The 26,142-nt window shown below is 39.8% G+C and overlaps 1 protein-coding gene across 1 annotated transcript in view; it reads left to right on the top strand.

Annotated features, from left to right (window-relative positions):
- Positions 1–528: 528 nt before the first annotated feature.
- Positions 529–26,142, top strand: part of klf7b (Kruppel-like factor 7b) — a 67,330-nt gene continuing 41,716 nt past the window's right edge. Inside the window, exon 1 of the mRNA XM_038721050.1 lies at positions 529–1,008. Within this exon, the coding sequence (XP_038576978.1) occupies positions 907–1,008 (102 nt within the window). The 5' untranslated portion in view covers positions 529–906. The remainder of the gene's footprint in view (positions 1,009–26,142) is intronic.

Below are 26,142 nucleotides of genomic sequence, written 5' to 3'. Positions count from 1 at the left end.
TAAACTGAACAGGTGGGAGGATCATGTTGAGCTTTTCCCTCCACTGCATCCCTGCTCTCCTGCACAGACATCTCCACATGAAAACCACATGGAGGGGTCTTTGTGGTGAAGCTGTCACACCTCAGAAAAACAAGAGGGTATCTTATCTCCATCATCACTGCAGCAGCAGCAGCAGATTCTACGAGTGTTTACATCGTTTTGTTACTGTTTCCTCACAACAGCGCTGCACAGTTTCAGTCCTCTCTGCCTGCGCAGCCTGTAATGACTGAGAGAGGAATGCTGCTGGTTTTATATAGGCCTCTAAAAATAACTCACCCCTCACTGCCATCTAGGGCCGGACTGACAGGCTGCTGCAGCCAATAGCGTCTCTGCATCTCTGAAAGCTCCGCCCAGTCCCTCAGTCTCAACGCCTCCTTAATTGGACGCCAGTGACATCAACAACCCTATTTACCTTATTAGGTCACGCATGAAATTGATTGACAGGTGGCTCCTCCCCTGCCTCTCTCCACTCTCGCGCCGGTCGCCTGGATTGCAACGGGGTCCAGTCTGCTGGAGGAGCAAACCTGGCAACCTGGCAGTGTGTACGGAGACCGATTGGCAATCTGGCAATGCGGAAATAGATCTGGCACCCCCGAGTCCGGACTGTGGAGAAGAGGCGTGACAGAGCGAGCAGAGAGGAGAGGGGATTGCATTGACAAAGATAAAATTATCAACTCTTTCATTCCTGTTAGCTTTTTTTCTTTTTTAATTAAAGTGCTCAGATGCTGAGTGCTGCATCAGCTGGGATTTTTCCAGTATTTGTTTTTTAATTTGACAAGTCTGAGAAGAGGAAAGGGAAGGAAGAAGTGCGCTTTTATCGTTTGGATTCCGGACTTCTTTCCTGAGTTTTCCTTTTTTGCATCAAGCATGGATGTGTTGGCGAATTACAGTATTTTCCAGGAACTCCAACTCGTTCATGACACTGGTTATTTCTCTGCGATGCCGTCCCTGGAGGAGAACTGGCAGCAGGTCAGAGAAGATGCGTTTTCTCTTCTTTTCCGGGAAACTGAAAGGGTTAGAAACTGGGATGAAAAATCACGTGTGCGCTGGTTGGTGTTTTCTGTGTGTTTTTAGTGCTCACTAGAGCGCTCCGGAGCGACAGCAGCAGCAGCCCCGTGTAGTTGCGTTTTTTTTTCCGCTCACATGGAGCACGGCGAGGTCCGCTGACAGGAGAAAACACACACTTACACACACACACACACACACACACACACAAGGGGAGTGGGGTGAGACAGGGGAGAAGATACAGAAAGAGCTTTATGCACTAATGGCACTAATGGAATATAGTATAGTATAACAATTTAAAATGCGTAAAAACATTCTAACCATCTTTACATTTACGCACACGCCTCTTAAACGAATTGTCCTTAAATGCACCTTGAACGTAAGGGTTAATGGAACCCCTTAATCATTAATATAAAGGCAGGAGCGTGCTGTTGTCCTTTGAAACTCCCATTGATGATGGATTTGAACTAAAACCTGAAAAGGCTTTTAAAAGCTGCTGAGAAGAAACTCCATCAATCTGAAATGTTGCTTTTCCTTAAAGGTTGGCGTTTTGGAGACTAGAGGTTTTCGGCCACACTTTGGTCTACTAATGAACATGTTCAGCTATGCATATTTCCCTCATTGGCAAAATGAAATGATGTTGGATTAAATCACTTAAATGCATTTAAGGTATCTGAACCTGCTGTTTTGCTTATAGCTGGCGTTTTGGAGATAGGAGGTTTCCTCCACGCAGACACAGAGCAACATTTAGCCCTCTATGTTAATCTGATTGGCTTCAAATTCGGCTGTTTATCCCCCTTAAGTTATTTTTTTAGTCTGTATGAAAAGTTTGAGGTGCTTTTGGGGTTTAAAAACAGTGGCTTTCCTCAAACTTTCCGTTTCTGTTCTGTTCTGTTGCATGAAGTAGACTTTATGCTGTTACTGTTTCAGACTCTGAGTTAGTGCTGCTTGAAGGGAAAGTGGAGTGATTTTGTTTTTCAGTCTGAGCTGATGATGGAAAATTCTGCTTTTAGTGTGACTCATCTGATCGATAGACCAGTCTGTCAGCCTGACATGTTTGGATTATCACACGCACACACATACAGAGGCCATGGAAGATGGACACATGCCTAATAGCTAGTGACTTGTTTTTAAATAATATATCTGCATCTGCCACTGTTTGTTTGCAGCTAATCCTGCTGAATTATGTATTATCACCCACTATAGAACATTTACTTGGCTCTGCACATGAGCCCACAGATTGTGTTATAACAAGTAATATCTTTACCTTACTTTTATAGATAAAAAAGGGAAATTATGATGATTATCTGTGTGCCACATTCAACCACATGCTTGTTTTTTGTGGTCTGTGGGGGAGAAAAAACATTGAAATTTACCTTTTTCTGTTTTCACAAATAGAGTAAAGGTTCTGAAAGGCAGGGTTATCATATATGGTAGCTATCTGTTTGACTATTCTAAGAGGAGAATTTAATAATGGAGGACCAGATGATACAAATATTTTCCCTTAAGTTTCCCGCCTTGAACTTGACGAATGGAAGTTGTTAATTGGAAGCCATCTTTAGCCTCATTTGGGAGTGTGTGTTGCCACCTTTGTATGCTAATATTAGCATGTTAGTCTCCCTTAGGGTCCCTGCATGGGAAGAAATCTATTCAGATGGTGGTCAGTCCATTGTGTGGTTTGGAAAATGCCTGACTATGTTTGTGTTCCTATATGTATTCCTATAGTCTTGAATGCATTTCCCCTCCCTCATTGTCTTACTGACATAAATTCACACTGCCTCGTCCTATTTTTAGTCCAAACAGCACACAGTTTCATCCCCTGTAACCTATTTTTCTGTCTGTAAAGCATATTGTTAATTGATTGAGAGGTTTCAGGTCTTCAGGTTTTGATGTCATGTCTCATTTTCCACAGAATGGCTGGAAAAGCTGTTGAAATTGGTGCGTTGAGACAGGAATGTAGACCTGGGGGAAAAGTAATTCAACTCAGTTTATCCTCACTTTTTATTTGCAGAAAACAGTTTTACAGTTTCACTAAAATGAGAGTACACTGTAAGGTGTCGTTTGAAATTTGACAGAGTTTTGGTAAAAGTGAATTAAAGCACCTGTTTTGTGCAAGTGTCTCAAATGATATGGGATAGTCTCAGAGCTTGTTGTTCGTTTGGATCCCTATTAGTTGTTGCCTTGGCAACAACTAGTAATGAAGGGTAATTGGAGGCAACTGAAAGCTGTCTTTTTAGCTCTATTTTTTTTTTAAAATCCGCTTGTTTGTGTTTTTATTGGGAATTCGATGAGAAGATGGTTATCAGTTCCATTTCTGCATGTCCAGAGATTGGTCCAAGACGTGATAAGCCTAGTTTAGCACAAACAATAGCTGAACTCGTTAAATTTTGCCTGCCATCTGCTTTAAAGTTGTTATATTTCCACATTGTGCATGTGTATTTATAGCTTCAATGTGAACCTTCAATATATTTTTATAGTAATTACTGCATGTAATGTGAATGGAGTCCCTCATAGTGACAAACCCATTGACAGTTATCTTCGACTATTAAGCTTCACTGAGGTTTTCAGCCTCTTTTAGCTTGTAGGTTTGGTTTTACTGTAGGATCCAGTCTCTGTGTTTCCAGCAGCAGGCAGCTGCTTTCAGCAAATGAGCTGGGATACCCAACAGTACACTACCTGTCAAGCACCAAACAGCAGGCAGACACAGTTAGCGTCTAGCTGGTGAAAAAAGTGGAACATCCAGCAGCTAAAGAGACCAATATTTTTGTCTGGAGATCAGAGTAGAACAATAAGGAGAGTGACGATTGTATTGTATAGTATATTTTACATTCATCAGGTGAACACAAACACGACTACTAATGAATGCTACTGTTGTGTCAGGCCTGTTGAATATGAAAGAAGGCAACAGTTTGCTAATTGCTTAGCACCATTTACAAAGGCATGATATTTCAAGGTGTGTGTCTGTCGGCTTGATGTGGAGTTATTTTGCCCCTAATAGCCAGACAACTAATGAATTCTGCTAAGACTCCTGCTTCCAGTGTTTGTGCTAAGCTAGGCTAACAATGTCCTGGGCCTGTCTCTGAATTGAACGCACAGAGATGAAACTGATATCAGTGTTCTCATCTGACTCCTGTTAAGACATCAAATCATCAAAAGTGTCAGAATATTCTTTTAATATAGCTGATTAGTAGATATATCCCATCATGTTTTTTTTTTGTTTTTTTTAAATAATCTCAATTTCACTCTTAAAACCTCCAAAGAGAGCATTTTTGTTATAAGCTCAGTTTGTTATAAGCTCAGAGTGGAAAATGCTGGGTTATTGTAGACTGAAGGCCAAAACCGAGAGGAAAATATGTTGGGGTTTTTTCAAATGTATCTGCACTAGTGGGGACACAGTCTCAGAGAGTGAAGAGAGACAGACACACACAGGCGGGCACACACACTGAGACCAGGCACACCCACATTTTTTCCACTCTTGTTCCTTCTGTCTCCCTCTATTCCCTCATTCACTCCATCACACACACACACACACACACACACACACACACACACACACACATGCTTGGCTGGCGCGCACTAATGGAAAGCTATGGTCTGGCAGGACTCATCCCGCCACTTTCGACAGTAATTGGCCGTTTGCTGTCAGACGACAGAAACACGCACACACACACGCGCACATACATTCACAGACAACACAAACAACCAGAATTGTGTCATTTATCTTTCCTGTCTATCCCTGCATCATGCTCCTGGTCTTTGTATCCTTGTACAGGCTTCTTTTATCAGCTGCTTTGCATCATGGCTAAACATGTGCAAAACACACCCACTCTCTCTCTCTCTCTCTCTCTCTCTCTCTCTCTCTCTCTCTCTCTCTCTCTCTCTCTCTCTCTCTCTCTCTCTCTCTCTCTCTCGCCTGTCTATCAGCCTTGTTGCCCCAGACAGTACAAGCCCATGTCCTGCATATAATTGCTGCATCTTTGTAGGTTTGGAATGATGTGATGGGCTTTAGGGATTTGTGTGTGTGTGTGTGTGTGTGTGTGTGTGTGTGTGTGTGTGTGTGTGTGTGTGTATGTGTGTGTGTCCAAAGATAAAATGGCAAACCCAGACTTCCCAATTAGACATAATCCATTTATTTCAAAGCAGACCCATGCCAAAGTCTGACGAGATAGAGAGGAAAAATTTACAGATAGACAGGCAATAGACACTGCATGCAGGTACCAGCCTCATTTAGAAGCCTATCAGTGCTTTAAACTGGCTGATTCTCTCACAGTGTCTGTCTCATCTTCTCTCTTAATTTATGTGCTCTGTGTGTCTATAGTTTGTTTCAAGCTGATTGATTTATTTGCTGTGCGGTCATTACAGCAAGACCAACCAGCTCTGTGTTACTGATATAGTGTCTCCATTAACCCTGTCAAGCCTGCAGCCTACAGTCCTGCGTCTTTCTAGAGTGTGCATTCTGTCATAATTGTACCTGCTGTTTTATAGAGCAATAGCCCATGTACTTCTGTTCAATCCTCCCAGTATTTCTGCAAAAGAAATTCTTACAAATGTGAGGTTATGCATGTATGTGCCTTATAGTTTAAATTCAGGTCAAATTTGCCCTCAGATTATACATATATATATATATATATATGTATAATCTGAGGGCAATATATATTGCAAAGTGAAGTAAAAAGCTACCAAGTGTCATTGCAATACTTTCAAAAATTCTGCCATTAATTCACAAATTCACGATGAAACTCATTTAAGTTCCTGTTTGGACTGAAACTCCATGTCACAGTGGGAGTGCTGGATTTGTAACAATGACCTGCTCATAATTCAAGAACAGAAATTGAACTTTTTTTTTTATCTGCCATGACACCTGCTGAGATCCGTACATTTTAGAGAACCAATGTGTTGATCTTAACAATCATAATATACTCGGCAAGCTGTGCGGCTTCTCATGGACAGTCCATTCTAATGTTTCTTCTTCCTCTCTTCTCTTTGGTGACCTGTTAACCTGCTGCAAGAGCCATTGCATAAACTAGGTTTTCTCCATGTCTCTTTCTCTCTCTCTCTCTCTCTCTCTCTCTTTCTCTCTCTCTCTCTCTCCTGGTGGCTTGAGGCTGGCCCGGGGAAGTTTGACAAGATAATGAATTGCCGTGCATGCTGCAGTTTTTCACATTTCACAGCCCAGTAACTCTGTATGTAGGGATGGAGGGGATGGAGATGGGTGGGGGGTTTATAAGTGGAGGAAAGGATGAGTAAAAAAAGAAAACACCAGTAGACATAATACATGAGTTAAGATGAATAAATGCAGGTGAAAGTCAGTCGGGAAAGAGAAGACCTTTTATCCATCTTGTGTTACTCTATCTTCCTGTTGTCTCTGTCGCCATCCATTCTGTATTTCCACACACACACACACACGCACACAGTTATGTAATTGTCTGTGGTGCACAGCTGCTTCCTTATAGTCACAGCAGACAAAAAAGAGGAAGATGGGGGAGAAAAACAAAGGAATAGAGAGTAAAGGAGGAAAGAGACGACACAAATGTGAGACAATGACCAAGAGAGAGACAGAGAGAGAGAGATGAAGAGTAGAAGGAAGGTAGCTGCTGATTATGTGATAACTAATCCAAATGTCAGAAAATATACCTTTTAAAAAGGCAACTTAAAACGGCATTTATCTTATTTCCATATTTCTTGTGCTGGAACAATAAACCAATTAATCAACCAGTTTATTAGCTAATGTAACCGTTAGCTATGTTTTGATTCAGACCTCTATGTGTGTGAAAGGATGAATGCTACTGACTTTTCATCTAGTGTCACCTATGTCAAAACTTCCACTCGTCCAGTGCTAATGACCTATTGCTGCATAGTCTGCAGACAAGAAAAACTAGCGTTATTCTGATTGAGGAGCATTCAGAGATTATTCCAAGATGGTTACACCACACAGTCACAACAGACTAATGGAGATTAAGCCTAAAATAGAGGTTTGTTAACAAGTGAAACCTGATGTATTGCTCATAAACTGAATCAATTGTATTAATGTTCATTTCAGATTTTATTGAGATGTAACTGCCAGCAATGATGGTTTTGCAGTCATCTTTCCACTAGTTTGTTGACATGTTTGTAGTTCTTTTTGACACATGGGAGATATAATTTCACTCTGAACTGAATCTGCTGCACTCAGGTCAATTAGCAGAACTCCACTCTGTCTTTATGTGTCAGCCCTGTGATTGACTGGCAATCTGTCCAGGCTGACCTGCCTCTTGCCCACTGCATGCTGGGACTGACCAGAGCCCACTGTGACCATGAGCAGGACAAGCCTAATAGAAAATGGATGGAAATATGATTTTGAAGCACATAGTTCTGAGGCACTATTCATGATGTTATAAAATGTTCTACTTATTAATTTATAATTACATCATTTTTCCATTTTTGTCCAGTGACGACCACGTCCAGAGTAAGATGAAAAAACATGTGAAGCTGTAAAAGAAGCTGCATCTGTAAAAAACAGAAGCCCTTTAGTCACAAACATGTTTATTCACTTCTTACAGCGTGGAAGCTGGTGCCAATATTCTTCTCAATATAAGCTTCTCTAATCACTGCATTCATTCATTTTCTTTTATCGTTCTCTCAAACACACACGCTTATTGTCCTTTCCTCATAATTTGAAATCACTCGAGTCGAACACACACACACACACACACTCACCCGAGAAACCCATAATTCAGTAAGTGAATAAGGCATTCAGTCTATGGTGGCAGAGATTAGATAAGAAAGTGAGCAGTCAGACTGCCGCGGCAGGAAAGCAGAACAAATGAACTGCACTCGTGATGGAGAGAGCTTACACTGTGAAAGCCATAGCCCTGATCTTTCAAGATGAGTGTTTTTTTTTAGGGAGGGCAACTCTCCAGCACTATTCACCATGGAGCCTGATTACTACAGTTTACAAGGAGATTTACCCATTCATCTCTTCATGCTTCAAGCACACTATGGATATAAACTATTGTGTAGTGAATCATTCTATTGTACATCATATGTCGCATACATACATATATATAACACATGATTCACGTATTTATTGAAGGAAAAGTCTAACATTTTAGGAAATGTACTTTCAAAAACCAAAATCCGTATCATCTTTGTGGCTTTGGTAGCAGTAGGTGTTTAGCCTAGCTTATGAAACACTGTAAGCAGCGGAAATGTTCTTGAAGGATCCAATAAAAGTGAAGCTTCCAACAACCGCAGAGCTGTCTAATTTAGATCATGTATCTTCTGAGTTAGCAAATTAGAAGTAGTCAATACAGTCAGTACATCCAAAATTCATTCTCTGGAATTACTAATTGTCATATACAAGGTAGGACGCTAGAGTTTCAGGTTAACTCCAAGAGTCATCTGCACATAGCATTAAGCTAAAACAAGCTAACAGAAGCTTATTGCTCAGTCACAGCGGCATTTAAGACCAAAATCTGTTAATTTCAATAAAAATGCTGCAATCAGTGGAGTTTTTGATTCTGATGAAGACATAGTGTGGAAATGTTAGTCTGTTTGCACAATTAAAGGCTGCAAAATCAGTCAGTGTGCTCCAGTCTCTGTTTTTCCTTTAGAGGGTTGCTGTCCTCTAACAAGAAGCACCTGATTCAGCCATATATTGCTTGTTATGATACAACACTGTTTCAACTGCTATCTTCGATTATGAGACTGGACAAACACACTTGTATTTGGGAAGTTATATCAAAACAGAACAGCAGAGGGTGTTTGATTTTATTCTTTTTTATTAAGAGAAATCCCCTTGGTAATCACAGTCTGAGCTGTGCTGACACACACACACACAGGTGTGTTGTGTTGTGTGTGTTTGTGTCTCTATATCCTGCTGAGCCAGTGTTTGCAGACCGATTGGCTCAGGGATGAAGCCTTATGACCTGGCATCCATCCAACCCTCCCATTCTCTACTCGCCCTCTCTCACCCCCTTCCTCCCCTGCCACTGTTATCTTCCTAACATCCTTTTGTTTATGCACATTTTGAATTTGCACAAAAAAAAAAAAAATGAATGAAAAGGAATTGGAAAAAAATGCGTAAATATAGCAGAAAGCTATTGCTCTGCATGGTCTGAGGTGGAAAAGTTGATGTGTCAGCAAAGAGGAGATGCAATAAAGACATTGTAGGATCTGCTTCCTCTTCTTCTTTTTCTTCTTCTTCTCACTTCTTATCACTGCCAGAGTAAGTCAGAATTTCCAATAAACAAAGAATGAAGGCCGACAATACAACAATATTTGGCCAGAGGAGAAATTCATGAAAATATATGGTCATGATATCAGAAGAAGTACTACAGCTTTTTTATAATGTTGTCTTGTCATGCTCTCCCGGGAATATTCCCACAGCTCTACTTGATAAACACATTTGTTCATATTTCACTTTGCAGACTGTCTTTGCAAATTTCTTTAATATCTGTTGGAAATACACCCTCTTCCCATCTCTTTAGTTCTGAGCTCCTGTGCTGAACCAACAGCCACCTGGGCACTCACATGCACTGTGCATGCTTTGGTAATGACATCATTCATAGTGTGCAGAGGATGTTGACAGTGGCAGAGGAAGTGAGTTTCTGTGTGTGTGCTAACTTGGCAAGACCTACAGTTGGCAGTACATCATCCAGGATACACACAGGATGCGCACACAGACTTGCCGCTGGTTTCACAAAGATCTAGCAGACAAGTGCGCTAAATTACACTTAACTTAAGACTAGCTTTAGGGCAAAACTAAGCAAATCAGTCAGATAAATCTCAATAACCACAAATGTCACCTTCTGACACCTGACAAAAAGATGGAACCGTGGCTCCATTTGTGGTTTGTTAACTGCGTTGTGCAGTGAGCAAGGATAGGAGCTGGCAAAATAGAGATAATCTTTGGAAATGTTTGTTTTTTGACTAAATGTTCTCAGAAAAATGTCCTTGTGACTGACACTATAATTGTGCCAGACTTCTGAAAGTGTTTCCAAAGGCACAACTTCTCTGCTGGAGTAAACGGAGCTGAGCAGCTTGAACCAGCCTTTAAATGGAAATCATGGGAAGTCAAGAACACAGTATTCTTGCTGTTCCCCTTTTAGAAAAATCTGTGAATTATTTTGTGTTTTCGGCTTTTCAGGAAAAGGGCAGACATCCAAATAAAGTTACAGTATGTGCATGACAGCAGTGGGTCAGAATACGTTTAGCAAAATATGTATATATAACAATTAGACAAATGTATGCAATATTGGTTCACTGTTACCGTAAGCTTTACATCAGAGGAAAGGTTTCAAAAGTGTAAAACCTAAACTAATTTTGATGTTGTTGTTAGTGTATTTTTAATAAACCTAGCATGGGATCATTAGTTTAGTGTGTAAACTGATGTCACAGTATTATCATGTCATCACAGTAGAGATGCCTGAATGTCAACATGCAATAAGGTTGAACTTTCACCAAGCCCTTCTTAAACCCAGCGTTGTGCGTCGGCATGAAACCAGGTCCTGCTCAAGTTTCATTAAGGATGTCACATTGTTTCAGGGCATTTGAGGATATGTACTGCATGTGTGTGTGTGTGTGTGTGTGTGTGTGTGTGTGTGTGTGTGTGTGTGTGTGTGTGTGTGTGTGTGTGTGTGTGTGACTGTGATGTCTAAGGCAAAATGAGAGACAGAGTTGCAGTGGGGACGGAGTGTACCAGCGCATTTATGCATGGATGGTTGATGGGTGTGTGTGTGTGTGTGTGTGCGGGCAGAGTGGGACACAGTAAATGGGTCATATGCAGTAGAGGAGGATGACCTTGGGAATTTGTCCTGTTTTTCTTCACGAGTCTGCCGACGCAGTTCTTTGTCTCAGAGAGAGAGAGAGAGAGAGAAGTGACAGAGAACCAGGAGTCAACAGATACACCCAAAGCTTGATTTGTTGACAGTCAATGGAAAGATCTTCCCTCGAGTTGGAAGCACACTGTTATATCAAAAATCAGTGCATGCTGTAGCAGTAAAATTGTTCTTAAAAGTTCCCTGTGGAGTTACAGAGCTCTAGTAGCTAGTAGTAGGAGTGGGTCCCTGTTTTCTTTATCTCATGCATGAGGACACACGTGGTGACGTGATGCACACTCCTACCAACAGTGTTACACTTTCCAACAAAGGCAGAGGAGTAGACTGCTGAACATGCTGGATTTAAAATACTTTTAAAAATCTGTTTTGAGAGGAAGGGAATACATTCACACATTTGAGCTCAAGGATTAACACAATGCATTTTAACACTGACTGTAAATTTTTGTTTGTTTAACTCCACAGGGCCCCTTTAGTTGGAATGTAGGGAACAATGAAAAACAAGCCCAGACCAGGAGGACTGTGTACAGGGTGTCCACATTCAATTCCATATATTTGAAATATTGAATACAAGCTTGTTCTTTCTCCACCGGTCTTGCCTTCAAACAATGGCTCCTCACATACTTGGTTTGAAAGCGAATTTTGTGTATGTGAGTTTTATAGCTGAAGTTGCAACCTCAACTTCAGTGGCTCATGCTGGTGTCACATCTGCTTTTATGTTTTTCTGTCAGCTCTCATTGGCTAGATCCACCTGATCTGATCACTGGGTATCAAACACACATGAAAACAGCTGCAGGGCCAGAAATGTTAAATGTCTGAGTCATTACTGAATCCACATTATGTCATTTCCTCTAATGTGTTTCCTACTGCAGCTTTTAGTGATCTGACTCTGTTTTGGGTGAGACTAAAGTTTGAAACTAAAATACACCTGATTGGATAATTTATTTCGACTTAAAGTGTTAAAAAAAAAAAAGAACAACTACTCCTATCTAATTACATTAATTTAGAAATAGTTTCTTCTTCTAGTCTTCTAGCCTAACCTTTCTATTTCCTAATGTCCAAATATAATCTGATTGATTCAGACAATGATACTATTCATTATAAATGTTTGAGTTGAGGCTCATAAGGTCACCATTTTTCAATATTTGTCATAATTGCATGTGATGCAAGTATTTCTAAATCAGGCCAGCTGTGTGCTGCTGTATGTGGACAAATGGTTGTGGTGTCTGGCCCAGCAGTGCCATGCCTGCTATACAGGGATATGTGGGTCGTCAGCTATTTTAATCCACAATGTTGCCAGCAATACCTGAGGGAATAGACAAGTACTGCAGTGCGTGTGTGTGTGTGTGTGTGTGTGTGTGTGTGTGTGTGTGTGTGTGTGTGTGTGTGTGTGTGGATAAATGTGCTCCTGGTCCATATGTATACACGTGAACAGTGACAAAAAGTAGAGAAAGACAGTGTGTAAAAGACAGGGAATTAGAAGGTGTGTCCATCACAACATTTGACCGCTTCGTATTTTAAATTGCGAATTACAACCGGCAGTTATTGAGTATTGAGACATTATTGAGAATTGTTTATATGATTGTATAGTTTGAGTTAATATGCTTTGGCAACATTGTATTTTTTGCAGCCATGCCAATAAAGCCACTTTAAATTAAATTGGATGCCGATGATGCAACTCTCATTACATGGCTCTGATGCGCCAGATAAAAAAAGAAACTTAGTGTTCAGAGGAAGAATTGCAGTCCAAAAAAAGAAAGCGATCAACGGCGAGGACTGGCATAAGAACTATTGGTGTAGCTTTTACTCGTTGGACAGCGCTGAGGGAAGAGAAGGGACTGGTGGCTGACACAGATGACATGTTACTGCTCTTGGAAAGGTTGGTATTTGTAAAATATTTGGAGTAGGTTATCTAGCTATTACATTTACTCTCCCTAAATAATTATTGTCCTTAAAATTTTTAAAACTGTTTCTATTATGATTATGTATTCATAGTGTCAAAACATTCTCAGATTTCAGCTTCTCAAATGTGACAGTTAGCTGCGTTTCACTGTTATGTGTTATTGTAAACTTAATATCTTTGAATTATGGACTGTTGGTTGGATAAAAATTTGAAGAGGCCACCTGGACCCTGGAAAACAATATAAATTTTTCCAAATTTATATTAGCTAAAATATGATAAATAAAGAAAAAAATTATCATTTAGACAATAACAGTAGTTCACTCAGTTTGTTGTAGTGTGGATAATTGAACCCAGTCCATGTCACAACATGACACAAGTGTGTCCACAGAGAGTGTGGCTGTGAGCCCAGAGCAAAGACAAAAAGATGCGTTTTCAGATTTATGCACATAAGTGTCGGCACAGCCTCAGTTTCCAGCCCGATGAAAAGCAAACTTCACTTTGATGCCAGTTGTAGAGACGATATGTGTGTGTGTGTGTGTGTGTGTGTGTGTGTGTGTGTGTGTGTGTGTGTGTGTGTGTGTGTGTGTGTGTGTGTGTGTGTGTGTGTGTGTGTGTGTGTGTGTCGGGGAAAGAGGGGATCTGAATTATTTAAGGATGAACTGCAGGACACAGCAAAATGGAGACATAGAGGGTGTTTCTCTTTTCCCCCCAAGACAACTTTCTAATGCAGAGAGGGCTTCATCAGGCTGGTCTGGCAACGCACACACACACACAAACAGAGGCATGTATGAGTCATGTGTCCACCCGCTTTGCTTTCCAGCAAGGCCAATGAGATCAGTGGCTTCCTCAAAATACTAAGACCTCTGGAGGTAAAAGAGAGAGAGCGAAACCCTGGTGGAAAAAAAGGTGTGATGACAGTAGAAGCCTCCCTGGAGTCATGTGTGTGTGCGCACACACACACACAGTCTTGTTCGTTTCTCTCCATTGACTACAGTGAAGCTGTTCTTGACTCATGGTAGCACAACACCTTACTGAGACATTTAATGTCGCTTTTACTTTTGTCACCTAAGAATGTGACTTAACTCACATTAGTGGCTGCTGAGAGAACTAATAATGGAAGTTTATTTTTTTAAGATACTTACTTGTGACTGCTGACACCCTCACATATATGTGTGATTTATCAAACCCTGATTTAGCAATAAAAAGTCTTTGGCCTTTTTGTAATTGGTTCGGTCCCATCAAAGACATCTTATGCAAGGGTTGCAGACAGAACATTACAAATCAATGAAACAGACAAAATGATTCCTACAAAACCACATAATGATACTGCAAAAGGCCAAAAAGAGCTAAAAAACGTCAATATCAATATTTACGCTATAACACTTTTTCAAATTAAGTGAACATTTTCATTTTCCTTAACTTCCTTCTGAAGACTTTTGTCTGACCTGAGCAGAAAATCATTGAGAGACAGGCAGCAAATAAATGTTGGTATGATACAGAACATGTTCATCAAATTAATTAGTTTGATTAGTGTGTTCTGGGATGAGGTACTGATAAAATGGTTCTGTTCAGGATGTCTGAGCTCATCTTCACGCATCTTACGTAAATTATTCACTGTGATCAAGAAGTTTAGGATCTTCTGGAACATTTAGTCGGTTAACTCTGATCTGTGATCTTTGGGATGTGTTTTGGGAGAACAGTTTCAGTTTCTGCTCTGATAAAGCTCAAGTGGATCCTAAACAATACAATGATATTCACACATGCACTGTACATACACACTCTTTTTTTTTTCTTAAATGGTTTTACACTGAATTGATGAGCACATGTTACCGTGCGGAATATAATGACTCAATTTATAATCCTGATATAATTTGGCTCGCTTTGATACATTTACATTAGTCTTTTACAGACAATGAAATGAATGAGTGGAACATAAAGGAAGGGATCAGCTGCTGTTGTGACTTAATGGATTGACCCTTTCTTTATATGAGGGTGTGTGTGTGTGATGGGGTGGAGCAGAGATGATGTGAGGGATGAGGTCATTGTGTAGTGTGAGCATGCGTGACTTTGTGTGTGTTTGTGTGTGAAACAAAGGCAGTTGGGTGTCTGAGTGTGTGTGTGTGTGTGTGTGTGTGGGTGTGTGGGTGTGTGGGTGTGTGTGGGGGGGGGGGGGTGTTTAAGTGATGACTTCATTCGTTATGAATTTATTTATGATCAGTGTTAAACCTCAAGCTGTGTGTGTGTGTGTGTGTGTGTGTGTATGATGTCCTTAAAAGGAAAAGAGAATTACATTTCCTGGTCTGTTTTGTGATTTTGGACCATAATGTCAGGATCTATAAACGCACACAATTTTAGCATCAGGGCATCATGACTTATCCAATATTTTTGGAAATCGTCATCTTTTAAAAATGTCCTTCCCGTACACCCCCATATGGCACATACAACATATGGGTGCATACCACCTGTATAAAGTTGAAGGTAAAATATCATTAACTGGCATATTGTTAAATTGTATCTATGTATTATTCATAGTCATAGTAAAAACATGTTTGTAGCAGCCTTCAAGCTCAACGCTCATTGTTTCTGCCACCAAGCTCAGTGTGACCTCACTGAAAGTATTTACATCATATTGAAATGTTAAATGTGTGTCTTATTAGCAATAATAAAAGATACACATTTGATTAAAAATGCATTTTTAATCAAATGTAACTATATGAAAACTGGGTGGAGAGGCTGTTCTTCTCTATTATTAAGCATCTAGCAGCAGCATGTGTCTGCCAGGTGATGTTGTGTAATGAAGCCCTGGTCTGAGTCAGGACACAGATGTGCGCACACATGTGCCTTGCTGAGTGGAAAGAAAATGGTCAAATTTTCAAACTGAAATAGGAATAAGGGAGCGTTTTGACTTTGAGTTTTGGTTCTGCCTGCAGAAATGTCTCTGTGACACCTATAAATGATAAACTGCACTGAAATCAGCTGAGGCGCATGATGAGATCTCTTACTGTGTTTAAAATTCACTCACTCAGATTTCCAGCTGAACCAAGACTTTTCTGCTTGGCTCAAGTGTTGATGTAAAGCTTCTCTCTCTGCTTCTCGATGGTCTGTAAACACTTCACCAAACAGCATCATGAGCCGGTCAGCGGTGTTGTTGACTGTCTGCCTCTGATACACATCAGCAGATCCTCTGCACACTCCCCTTGTTAACGCTGCTTTTTTTTACGTGCAGGAAAAGCTCCAGCAAGCACAGCAAAAAATACTTTTTTGGGAGCACTGTAGGAGCCGGAAAATAAGGGTTTCCACTCGTAACAGCAGCATCTAATTTCTGTTTAGCATCAACCAAGCACAATGCAGGACCAACAATTTTTCATTTTCTTTTCTTTATTAAAATCATCTGCACTTCATTGGGAGTTATGGCCACAGCGTGCCTTTTGTGCATGCTCAGATACAGACATCCGTTTGAAATTGAAACCAATCAGCTCGTGGTCACTCAGGACAATGTTTATTTTTTCCAGCTTGCTTGGCAACACACTCTCAATATTTCTTCATATGTTTCTCAATAGGTGACAGTTTGAAGTCCACTCTAGGAAGTATGCTAAACAAACATCAAGATTCAATATATGTCATTGTTCCATCACTGTGCCCTCCTGTCAAGATATACTGCATATAGCCTACAAACAGAGACACTCTTCTTGTTGCAATGTCAGGCTTGATTATTTAAACACATGATCAAACGATCAGAATCGTACAAAAGAATCTTCAGGACTTTCTGTTGTTCCTGTAGATTTGTTAATAGCACAAGCTACACTGTTAGAGTGCAACTATCACAAAAATGAAAGCACAGCACAGATCAATGGTGGAGGACAGTGCACATGAGTCTGCAGAGGAGATGGTGCATGGACAAGTGCAATGGTCATGCTAAAATCTTTAATAGTGTTTTTGACTTTTTGCCCGCCTGACATTGACATGAATTCTCCTGAACTGTTTCTAAGATGTTTACCTGCCCTGAAATGGATGCTATATTTGGACACCGTCCTGCTCTGTAAAATAACAGTCCTTGTCAGGGCTTCATGCTGTGCAGAGTCCGTTTGAAACTGTTCTTTACAACACCAGAGCTATTTTCTATAGTATGAGCTTTAAGTCATGATGTTATATGTTCTGACAAGGACTGAGCACATAGCACTGACACACTAAACACACACACACACACACACACACACATACACTGTAACAGAGTTGTTGTGCTGTGACCTCACACAGGGGAAAGGTGACAATCCTCTACTTCTACACTGTTATTACTGGGTGAGTGCACCTAACTCTATCATTTTCTGTGTGTGTGTGTGTGTGTCTGTTCTTTTGTTCTGCCCACTCTCCTCCCATCTCTCTTCACGTCTTTGTCTCAGTGTTGTTCGGCTGCTTTTCTTTGGCCCTCATCATTCTGAGCAATGCCGATTAGCTTGGCATGTGGTACACATGCGCGCGCACACACACAATCCAGCGTATTATAACAAGCTGTTAACCCCCGTTTATAAGTGTGGCCTCTGAATCAGCTCGATGAAAGGGAGTGTAATCCCTGCCGGACGATTTAATGGTAATCTCCATATCCTGATTAGATTACACACACACACACGAAAAAACACACATATACACACACACACACACACACACACACATTGTCTGCAACACTTCTAAAGGAATTGTGACCACATTGAATCTAAATGAACTGGAGACATCTTTTTATCCCCCTCTGTATTTAATTTATTATACTCTACATTTGTGTCTATCTGTGTTTCTGGGTTATTCAGAGGTTCGGATGTATCCTTTTTTATTTGTGATCACACACAGTCATGATGGTTTACAAATATTAACATAGATGGTGTCTTTTTATAGCACTTTTGCCTTTATGTTTTAGTAACTGACAGTACAGAGTGACAGGAAACATGTGGAGTCTTTGTCTCCACCAGTCGGGTGGAGTGCATCAGTGCCTTTATGTATCTGAAGTGTTTATTTTTAGAACTATTTTAGCTTAACAATCTAATATTCCCCCACTGCAAAGCAATTTTTATCTTAAACAGTAGTATAAACAGATCCGGGTGTGTGTCCACGGTCCGTGTCCATGTTTGAACTACATCTGTAGCTTCACCCTGAAGACCTCTTACAGCTCTTTAGGGAGTTATAAATTCATAGTCTCATTATCTGTATTTTGCAGTCTGATAAGTCTTCAAACTCATGGATCTCATGGATTGTATTACTTTAAGGAAACTTGTAACAGTAGCGACAATCAATCGATTTTTTTTTTTTTTAGTGAAGTTCTGTTTTCGGTTTGAACTCAATCCATACTCAGATATACTTTGTTTTTAGCTAAGATATAATCTGTAAGATATACAGTCTTGGATATCTCATTGCACTTTTCATATAGAGCAGTTCTAGACCATACTGGCTGTACATCATTCATTTGTCAATGTACAAACCTGCCGGACAGATACTCATGCCACAAGTTCCACTTCCACAACTCGAAAACATTAATTGTTTAAAACATCCAAAATGTTAACTGTCAGGTCAAGTCAGTGGTTAAAGGTAAACAGATGAGTTATTATTTTAATGTATTTATCTGCTGTCTTTATTACATTTTATCCACTGCATCTGTTCTCCATAAAATATTCGATCACAAAAGCCGGTCAAATTTTTGTGCCGTGACCTCCACGCGTGGACTCCAGTGAGCACTGGGAGGCTGTTGTTTGCACACTAGCCAACTGCTGACACAAATACGCAGATACACACACACACACACACACACACACACACACACACACACACACACACACACCCAGCAATCATTAAATGAATGTATTCTTCAGACTGCAGGCTGTCAGCAATATAGCAGGAATACATCAGCGGGTAAAAGTCAGCATGTGTGCTGTAGTACGCAGTCTGTCCTCACACACACACACACACACAGAGCACCATGGTGCTGACATCATATATAAACACCATCATCATGCAGAACATCATTTAACAGCTTGTGGTGTCTGTTTACGTTCAGACTGATGTGTGGGTGATAAAATCAAGCTTTTTCAGAGTAGCAGCCATTTAAACTGAATGATCGTCACCAACAATAACCTCATTTAACTGAATGAGAAATGGGTGATGAGCGACAGTTCACCAAATAACTGCTGGGTGAGCTAATGAGCTCTCTGCCAAATGGGGGGATGAAAACAGGAAGTTGTAGCTGCAGCTGGAAAAGGAGGATTAATAATATGTTTCCGCTTGCGTGATTTATACATCACTAACTACAGGTTGAAAACTCTTTATGTAATTGCGCTCTGCTGTGAGTAAAGGACTATCTCTACATTAACTATTGAAAACAGAAAATTACAATTTTGCTAAATGGCAGCCACATTTAGTGATTCTGAAAGGTGCAGTGAATATTCATGGTCCTCATTAATCCCTAATGATTTGGCGACCTTCTAACCTGTTATCTAACTGCCATCATCATGTCAAAATATTTCATTTGTCCTTTGTCTGTGACAACTGCTGATACTAACAGCTGGATGTCCTTGGATACTCCCCCAGAGGTTAAACCCTTTCCCTTTTAGACACTATAAACTTTCCTTTAGCACCACCATCAGTGCAAACTTCACACCACTCTTGAAATAGCTAAACCATCTGACGTTGTTCAGCGCTTTCATATTGGGGTGTGTACTGAGCTTTGCAGCTTCTATGGGCCACTAGAAGAACTTTAGACTTTATGTCTAGAGTCAATAATACAGTGTGAAACAGTCCTCTAATTAATTACGTCCCCACAGCGAGGTTAAATTGTTTACACAGAAATTACACTATGGTATTGTAATTATTTTAAAAATTAAATGAGGTAAATTTCACATTTACAATATTATACACAAGGGAAAACAGGGTTTCTTACTGTATCTTAAAGGGGACCTGTTATACTGCATTTCCAGTTCTACATTGTTGTTCTGTGACACCTGTATGGCAGCTTTGCATGATTCAAAGTTCAAAAACAAAATATACTGGACCTTCATGTAGGCCTTCCTTTCAGCCTCTGTCTGAAACAAGCTGTAGATGCTCCTATCCCTTTAAGTATCCCAGAATGTATTTCGCACCAAAAAGCAGATATGTCGGAGGAGAAGACTCACAACTGTAAGTTACGTATAATACTGCTGTTCTTGGGTCACGGAATGCAGTTTTAAGAGTTTATTATGCGGGCATGTAGTTGTTTAAACTCCAAATGTGTGGTTGATTTCTCAAGACAGAGCTGAGGTCCTGCCCGCTAACAGGTCCGGCCATCATCAAGTCCGCTGCTGTTCCAATTCCAGAATGACTGACTGCGTGCTCCCGTTCCTGGAAGTTTTTACTCCCGAGCTGAACTTGCCAAGTCCAAGCTTGAAGTCCGAACATGGCAAACTCGGTATTGAGAACAGGAGGAAATCTAAGGTTTTGGCTCACAGGGATTTCTTTTAAATACTTTAACCTCATGTTAATACAAACAAGCCTAGTTCATGTAAATCTGATCAATATTTTTCATCAACTGGCTCTCATTTTTTGCAGTACTGGCTATTATACGTACATTATTTGAATAGCATTTGAGAAAATACAGTAGTTCTATTGTAGTAGCTATACTGATGCATTTCATGAGAACAGAACATAGTCCATTTTATGTTATTCATTTCGTTCTGACCCATATTACACTAAACAACCTGAAGCGATTGTTGTCAGTTCAAATTGAGAATTCTTTGAAAAATACTGTAATTCCTGTGTTTGTAAAGCAGCTACCCCTGCTTGTGGAGTGCAATTGGAGCCCTCTAACATGCTTTGTAAATGTGACATCTCAACTCTGAAACCCGCATGTTCTTGCTTAATCCATCCTGATGAAGGGTTCCAATCCAGTGGGCACCACTGATATAAATAGCTTATGCATCTGAATCTGGCATCCATAAAGTCAGTAACTGTGGGAGTAAAGGGTGGTACGGTCATAGAATCAGGGTAACAACGTTAGGCTTTGTTATATGTAACACTGCCCTCTGACAGCATCTGCCGGCTTCAGGTGGCAAAGCCTGATGCTTTCATTTCTTTTCCGTGACACCAACTCGACATAAAAAATGTCCGTGAACTCGGTCACGCAATGCAGAGCGCCCTCCAGGACCCTCCACAGGGGGGCGGGATGGTAAAGGGCACGCTCAACACAGCTTGACTGACCTTAAACAGGCTTGTACTTCATCACACACCAACACACACACACACACACACACACACACAGTAATAGATGGGTTGCCATATTGTCACACGCTGTAGAAAATGCAGCAGTAATTTCAGCATTTTCCAAAGTAGGAGTCAAAGCAGTGCTACCTGCTGACAGCAGCTGATACTGAAGTAAAACTCACCTCACTCCACAAAGCACAAGTATAAAAGTAATCAAATGTACATTTGCATAGTTATCATGATTGGACCAGCTGCCGTGCAGACACTGCGGTATGCCTTTCATACACCTAAATAAAGCCAGAGAACCCCTGTGGATTTGGATGGAAGATATAATGTGAGTGTGAGTGTGAAGAGTCTCTGTTTGTGTGCACGTACATTAACATGCATGCTATCTCCTCTCTGGCTAGTTGGCAGGAATGCAGTTTCATATCTCAGCATTAACATAATGTTCTACTTCAGTAGGTTCAATGGGTTCGGTGCAGTGTTGTTCGGTAAGACTGGTGGATACAGAAATCTCTGCGGGATACTATGTTTTTTCCTGGGTTAATGTTTTGAAATGCATTTATTTGATGTGCATAAAGCATGTACTGTAATAATGATCATTTTCTTTGAAAAAATTATCACCATTTTTGTATACAGTATTTGCAAAGAAGAAAAGGCCACCACACAGTTTCAGGCTGCAGCAGCTTTGGCTTATCATATCAAAAGAGATTTCGTGAGGCACGTTTGTGAGTCATTCAGCAATGCAGCTTTTATGAAGTTAAAATGCTAGCCTTCATATTTGCCTTCATTAGTAGAATAAGCAATCCTGAACTATTTACAATTATGGTTCTGTGGTTTTAACTGCTCAAACCCTGATTTTCATCTTAGATTACCACCATAGTCGTGTCAAGGTACAAGGCACACTTTGCTCTATGCAAACAGTATAGTATATATATGTATCTTTATGCTGTGTATACAGTTGATCCATTATACATACAAGGAGACACAAGAAAAGTATGTTCTGTAACTGCTTCCTCAACCCTTCAATGAAGCAGCACAATAAGCAGCAAAAAATTCATTTTTGGAAAATTCAAGATTTCTTGATCTGAACAGTTTCTGTCGTTTGTACAATGAGAACACAGTGTGTATTTTATTGTTACAAACGGAAATCTGTCAATGTCAGTTCTGACAGCAGGTCATTTTCAATTTATGATGACAACAACAGCAAAACAATGTTTCATTGTTACCTGTGCCAAGGGCGTCACTTTTTTTGTCTACATGCATCTCCAATTCAGAACAAATATTTCGTACTTTAAATTGTTTTTGGAAGTGACCCCAGGATTCATTATTGTGATAGGCAATGATTATGAATAAAGTATTCTGAAAAATGTCAGTGCTGTGTTTAGCAAAGCTCAGTCCTGCTGTTTTTTCTCAAGACACTGAGTTCCTTGGGGGGAGGGATCTATATACCCTGTCTGTCTGACTGCCTCCCTGCGGATGAAAGAAAGGATTGATTTCAATTAGGGAAGCTTAGACATTTAAAAGAAGTAGATGATTGCTTTAAAAAGAAGAAAGCTTTATAAATATAATAAGTTTTGTAAACCAAATGCAAACTGTGCAAAATAGAAGATGACTGGTTTCCATTTTGTGCTTCACCAATATTTGGCTTCAAAACATTTCCCAAAGCAAAATTGTTGAACCTGAGCAGTGAAACAGCGCTGATTGATCCGGACCAAAGCAGAGCCAGAGGGCAGATTTCAGACCTGGTCCCAGAGTGTCTCGGCTCTGACAGACAGGGGAGGGGACAAATGAGACACTGTCAATATTGAAACAGACTAATGGGCTAATGAATGTGGAGAGTTCTGCCTAATGTTCCCAACAGAGCTCCTAGCAAAACCATTAAAGCACTTTTATATGACTAGACAGGCACAATGCAGTAACTCGATTTATGGGGTACTTTCATGGTCAATTAGGAAGGGAGAGAGGCCTGATAGGTGAGGGAAGTGTTTGTGTGTGTGTGTGTGTGTGTGTGTGTGTGTGATAGAGAGAGATATGAGGTTATTAGCTTTAGACAGGGTTATGCCTGTTTTTGTCAATATTTTCATTTTGTCAATATTGTCATGAGCTACTTGTGATTGTGTTATTCTGATCAGCATTTAGACTAAACAGCTACACACTAAATATGCTCTCAATGTTACATCATCATATCTGTCATATACCAAGATGGACATACGTGGCTGACGGGACATTTTGAGTAAAAGACTAATATCGGTTCAAATAGTCACCTGGGAATCCTCCAGATCCCAGTATGTCAGACGAAATAATAAAGTTTGACATTATTTTTATGAAAGCAGAAGCTCCCTGTGGAACCATCTTACCACCTTCTTCATTACATTTTACACAGCTGACTGCAGGTGTGACCGCATGTCCTTTCATCTTCAAAAAATTCCAGTTGACTCTGCCCTGGAGAGATGAAGTTAGCTACTTCAATTTCAGCACAAGTAAAACCCAAAACCCAGGACTTAAATATTGACCTGAAAGGAAATATCTGGGGTCAAGGTTATCATGGTTTCTATTTTATAAACTGTTTATAACTGGCTCCCGTAACCGTGATCTTCTTCCTGTGTTTATGTTGTCGCTCACGCCCTAGACATATCTAACCAATGAGCGTATGTAAAGAAACAAACCAGGAAAAAACTCATCTCACTTATTCGGACCAGAACAAAAAAAATCTATAGGTTTAAAACCGCCCTTAAATCTTTGTGGCCAGAGCCTTCAATTTGTACCTGGTCACACAGTTAATTCAAGGGAATGTATTTGTACTAGGCAGTGCTATCTAACGCTAGACTTCAGAACATGCTGCATCTCTTTTGTTGAGCAGGGCATGGCATGGTTATATCAAATTGGATGTTGAGATATAGCAAATATAGCATCTTTTATCATATCTGACTCTCTGATTTTCCATCCCCTCAAAGGTCAGTGAGGTTTAACTCTATACAAAAGCTCAGCTCCAATTTACTTTGCCTCCCCCGGCAAATCCACTAATCAACAAATGAAATGGATTGAACTTTTAAACATCACTGCTGGTGTTTCTGGGTCCTTGTGCTGTGGTCTCCCAGGGTAAAAGCATTTAAGACAGATTTGTTCTATAATTGGCATGACTCCTGATCTAAAAGAAATTTAAAAAAAAACTTTTTCCACTGACAGCTTCAGTCCACAAATGCTTTATCTTCAATATCAGTTCTAACAACCAATCAAAATAATACAATTTATTAAATCCTCATTAAAGTTGTACTCAAAATATAACACAACAAGATGTAATTGTATGCATGATTTTTCACACATAAACATATTCTTTAAGTCAAGTATACTGCTCTCTGTTTCACACACTCCATCTCTCCAATCTCTGTGTTGCATTTCTGTAGCTTCCCTCAGAGAGTTGTTGCGGCAGGCAGTCAGTGGAGGATATTTTTAGTTTGCAAAAACCAACGAGGTAGTACAGTTTCTCTGCACTCTTTCTCATGATACACTCAGAGAAAACGGTTTGAATGAATTGGTTTAGTTAGAGCAGCAGTTCGACGTGTAGCCCTAATGAGTCAATGAACCCTGGGCAGTGAACAGTGAGCTCTCATGCTAGGCAGGTAGCATACAGATAGCTTGGACCAGTTCCTGTGCTAAGAGCAGTAGCCTGTGTTTTACTGTTAGCTGCGCAGATATGTGTGGTGTTTTGATTCTCAGTGGTAATAGAAGCCGTGGCAATAATTTCCCATATCCTGTAGTCAGCAGATTTAATGTTGATAAGAAAAATGTTGTTAAATGTATCTTTAACTTACCAAACCTTAAAGTAGTTGCATATTTGTTAAAGCCAGCAAAGTCTCTTCTTAAAGCACATTTCTATGTTTTACTGTTGTATAAATTATGAAAACATTCCGTATTTACAATATCAAACTGCAAGTTGAAAATATGAGCAGACCTCCCCCAAGAGGCAAATACTAACAAGCACATTTCCCATATCAGTGTGTTAATGAAAATGATTGCTTGTGTGTTCAATCTGAAGGCGAAGTCTCATTTATTTATAAAATAACATTTTGAGAAGGCTAAGTCAGTTCTTGGTATTGGGTTTATATTTTTTAGCATTTCTGGAGAGGTGATTAAGCAGTCAAAAACTGTCATCCATAATTCACAACAGGCCATGACATTTTTAAATGAAGCCTCAGTAGGTGAAAACTAGTTTTTATGAAGCACTTGTGAAGTGACAGCAGCCATGTTTTTTCTTGCTAATGTAATGGGGATTATGATGAGAAAACTAGCCTGTCATTTTTTTATAAAGCCTATTTTTTATTTATTGAAATATGTGATAGGGAGTGTTATACTACCAATACTCAATATAGGGATTGGTAGTAGAAAAAACTTTTTCTTGTACTACATATAACAATTTTTGTGTTGGACATGCCTGGCATGACAATGTGCCCTTGCATGGGCTAAGAAAAACAATTTTCATGAGAAAGACCCTGTTTGTTGTTTGTAAAAGGTATGCGTTAGGCTTGGGCAGTAATTCAAATGTATTATTTAGCATCTTTCAGGGAACCCAAATCATAATGATACATTTACTTTTGATAAATAAAGAGAGTAATAAAAAGAACTACTGAGGTTTTGTACAAATGGAAAATCCAGCAATTTTTTTTGTTTATATTAAATTGTATTTTCTAGTGTTGGGCAATGATTAAATTTTTTTATCGCGATTTATTGCCTGATTTTCTGCGGTTATGCGCAAAATTGAATAATGAATTCTAAAGTAGTGTATAGCGCACTTTTAATTTAAATGTACTGCTGTATAAAAAAATGCAATAACATGTGGTTTGCAAACACTTACAATTAAGGTGCTTTTTACCAGCAGTATTCCCTTTACAAAGTAGCAAGAAAATATTTCTTGTAAATCTCAACATAAACATTAATGTAATCAAATCAAATATGAAAACAAAGCTATTTGCCACTGCCAGGGCATTACCTTTCATAGCTTGTTAAAAGTCCAGAGTCCAGAGCCACGATCATAACATCATAACGGGCACCTTCTGAGCAACAGGTTAACATAAATAAATCTGTTTTCTTGTTTTTTTTCTGCACAAGTATCAACAGAAACAACAACATGAGGGAATTTGCATGGCTGAGCATCCCCGCAAAAAC

This window comes from Micropterus salmoides, unplaced genomic scaffold, assembly GCF_014851395.1.
Source record: "Micropterus salmoides isolate LMB-PRFRI ecotype aquatic unplaced genomic scaffold, ASM1485139v1 Ms_hic_scaffold_15, whole genome shotgun sequence".
NCBI lineage: Eukaryota > Metazoa > Chordata > Actinopteri > Centrarchiformes > Centrarchidae > Micropterus > Micropterus salmoides.
This window is presented reverse-complemented; position numbering and strand designations above follow the sequence as displayed.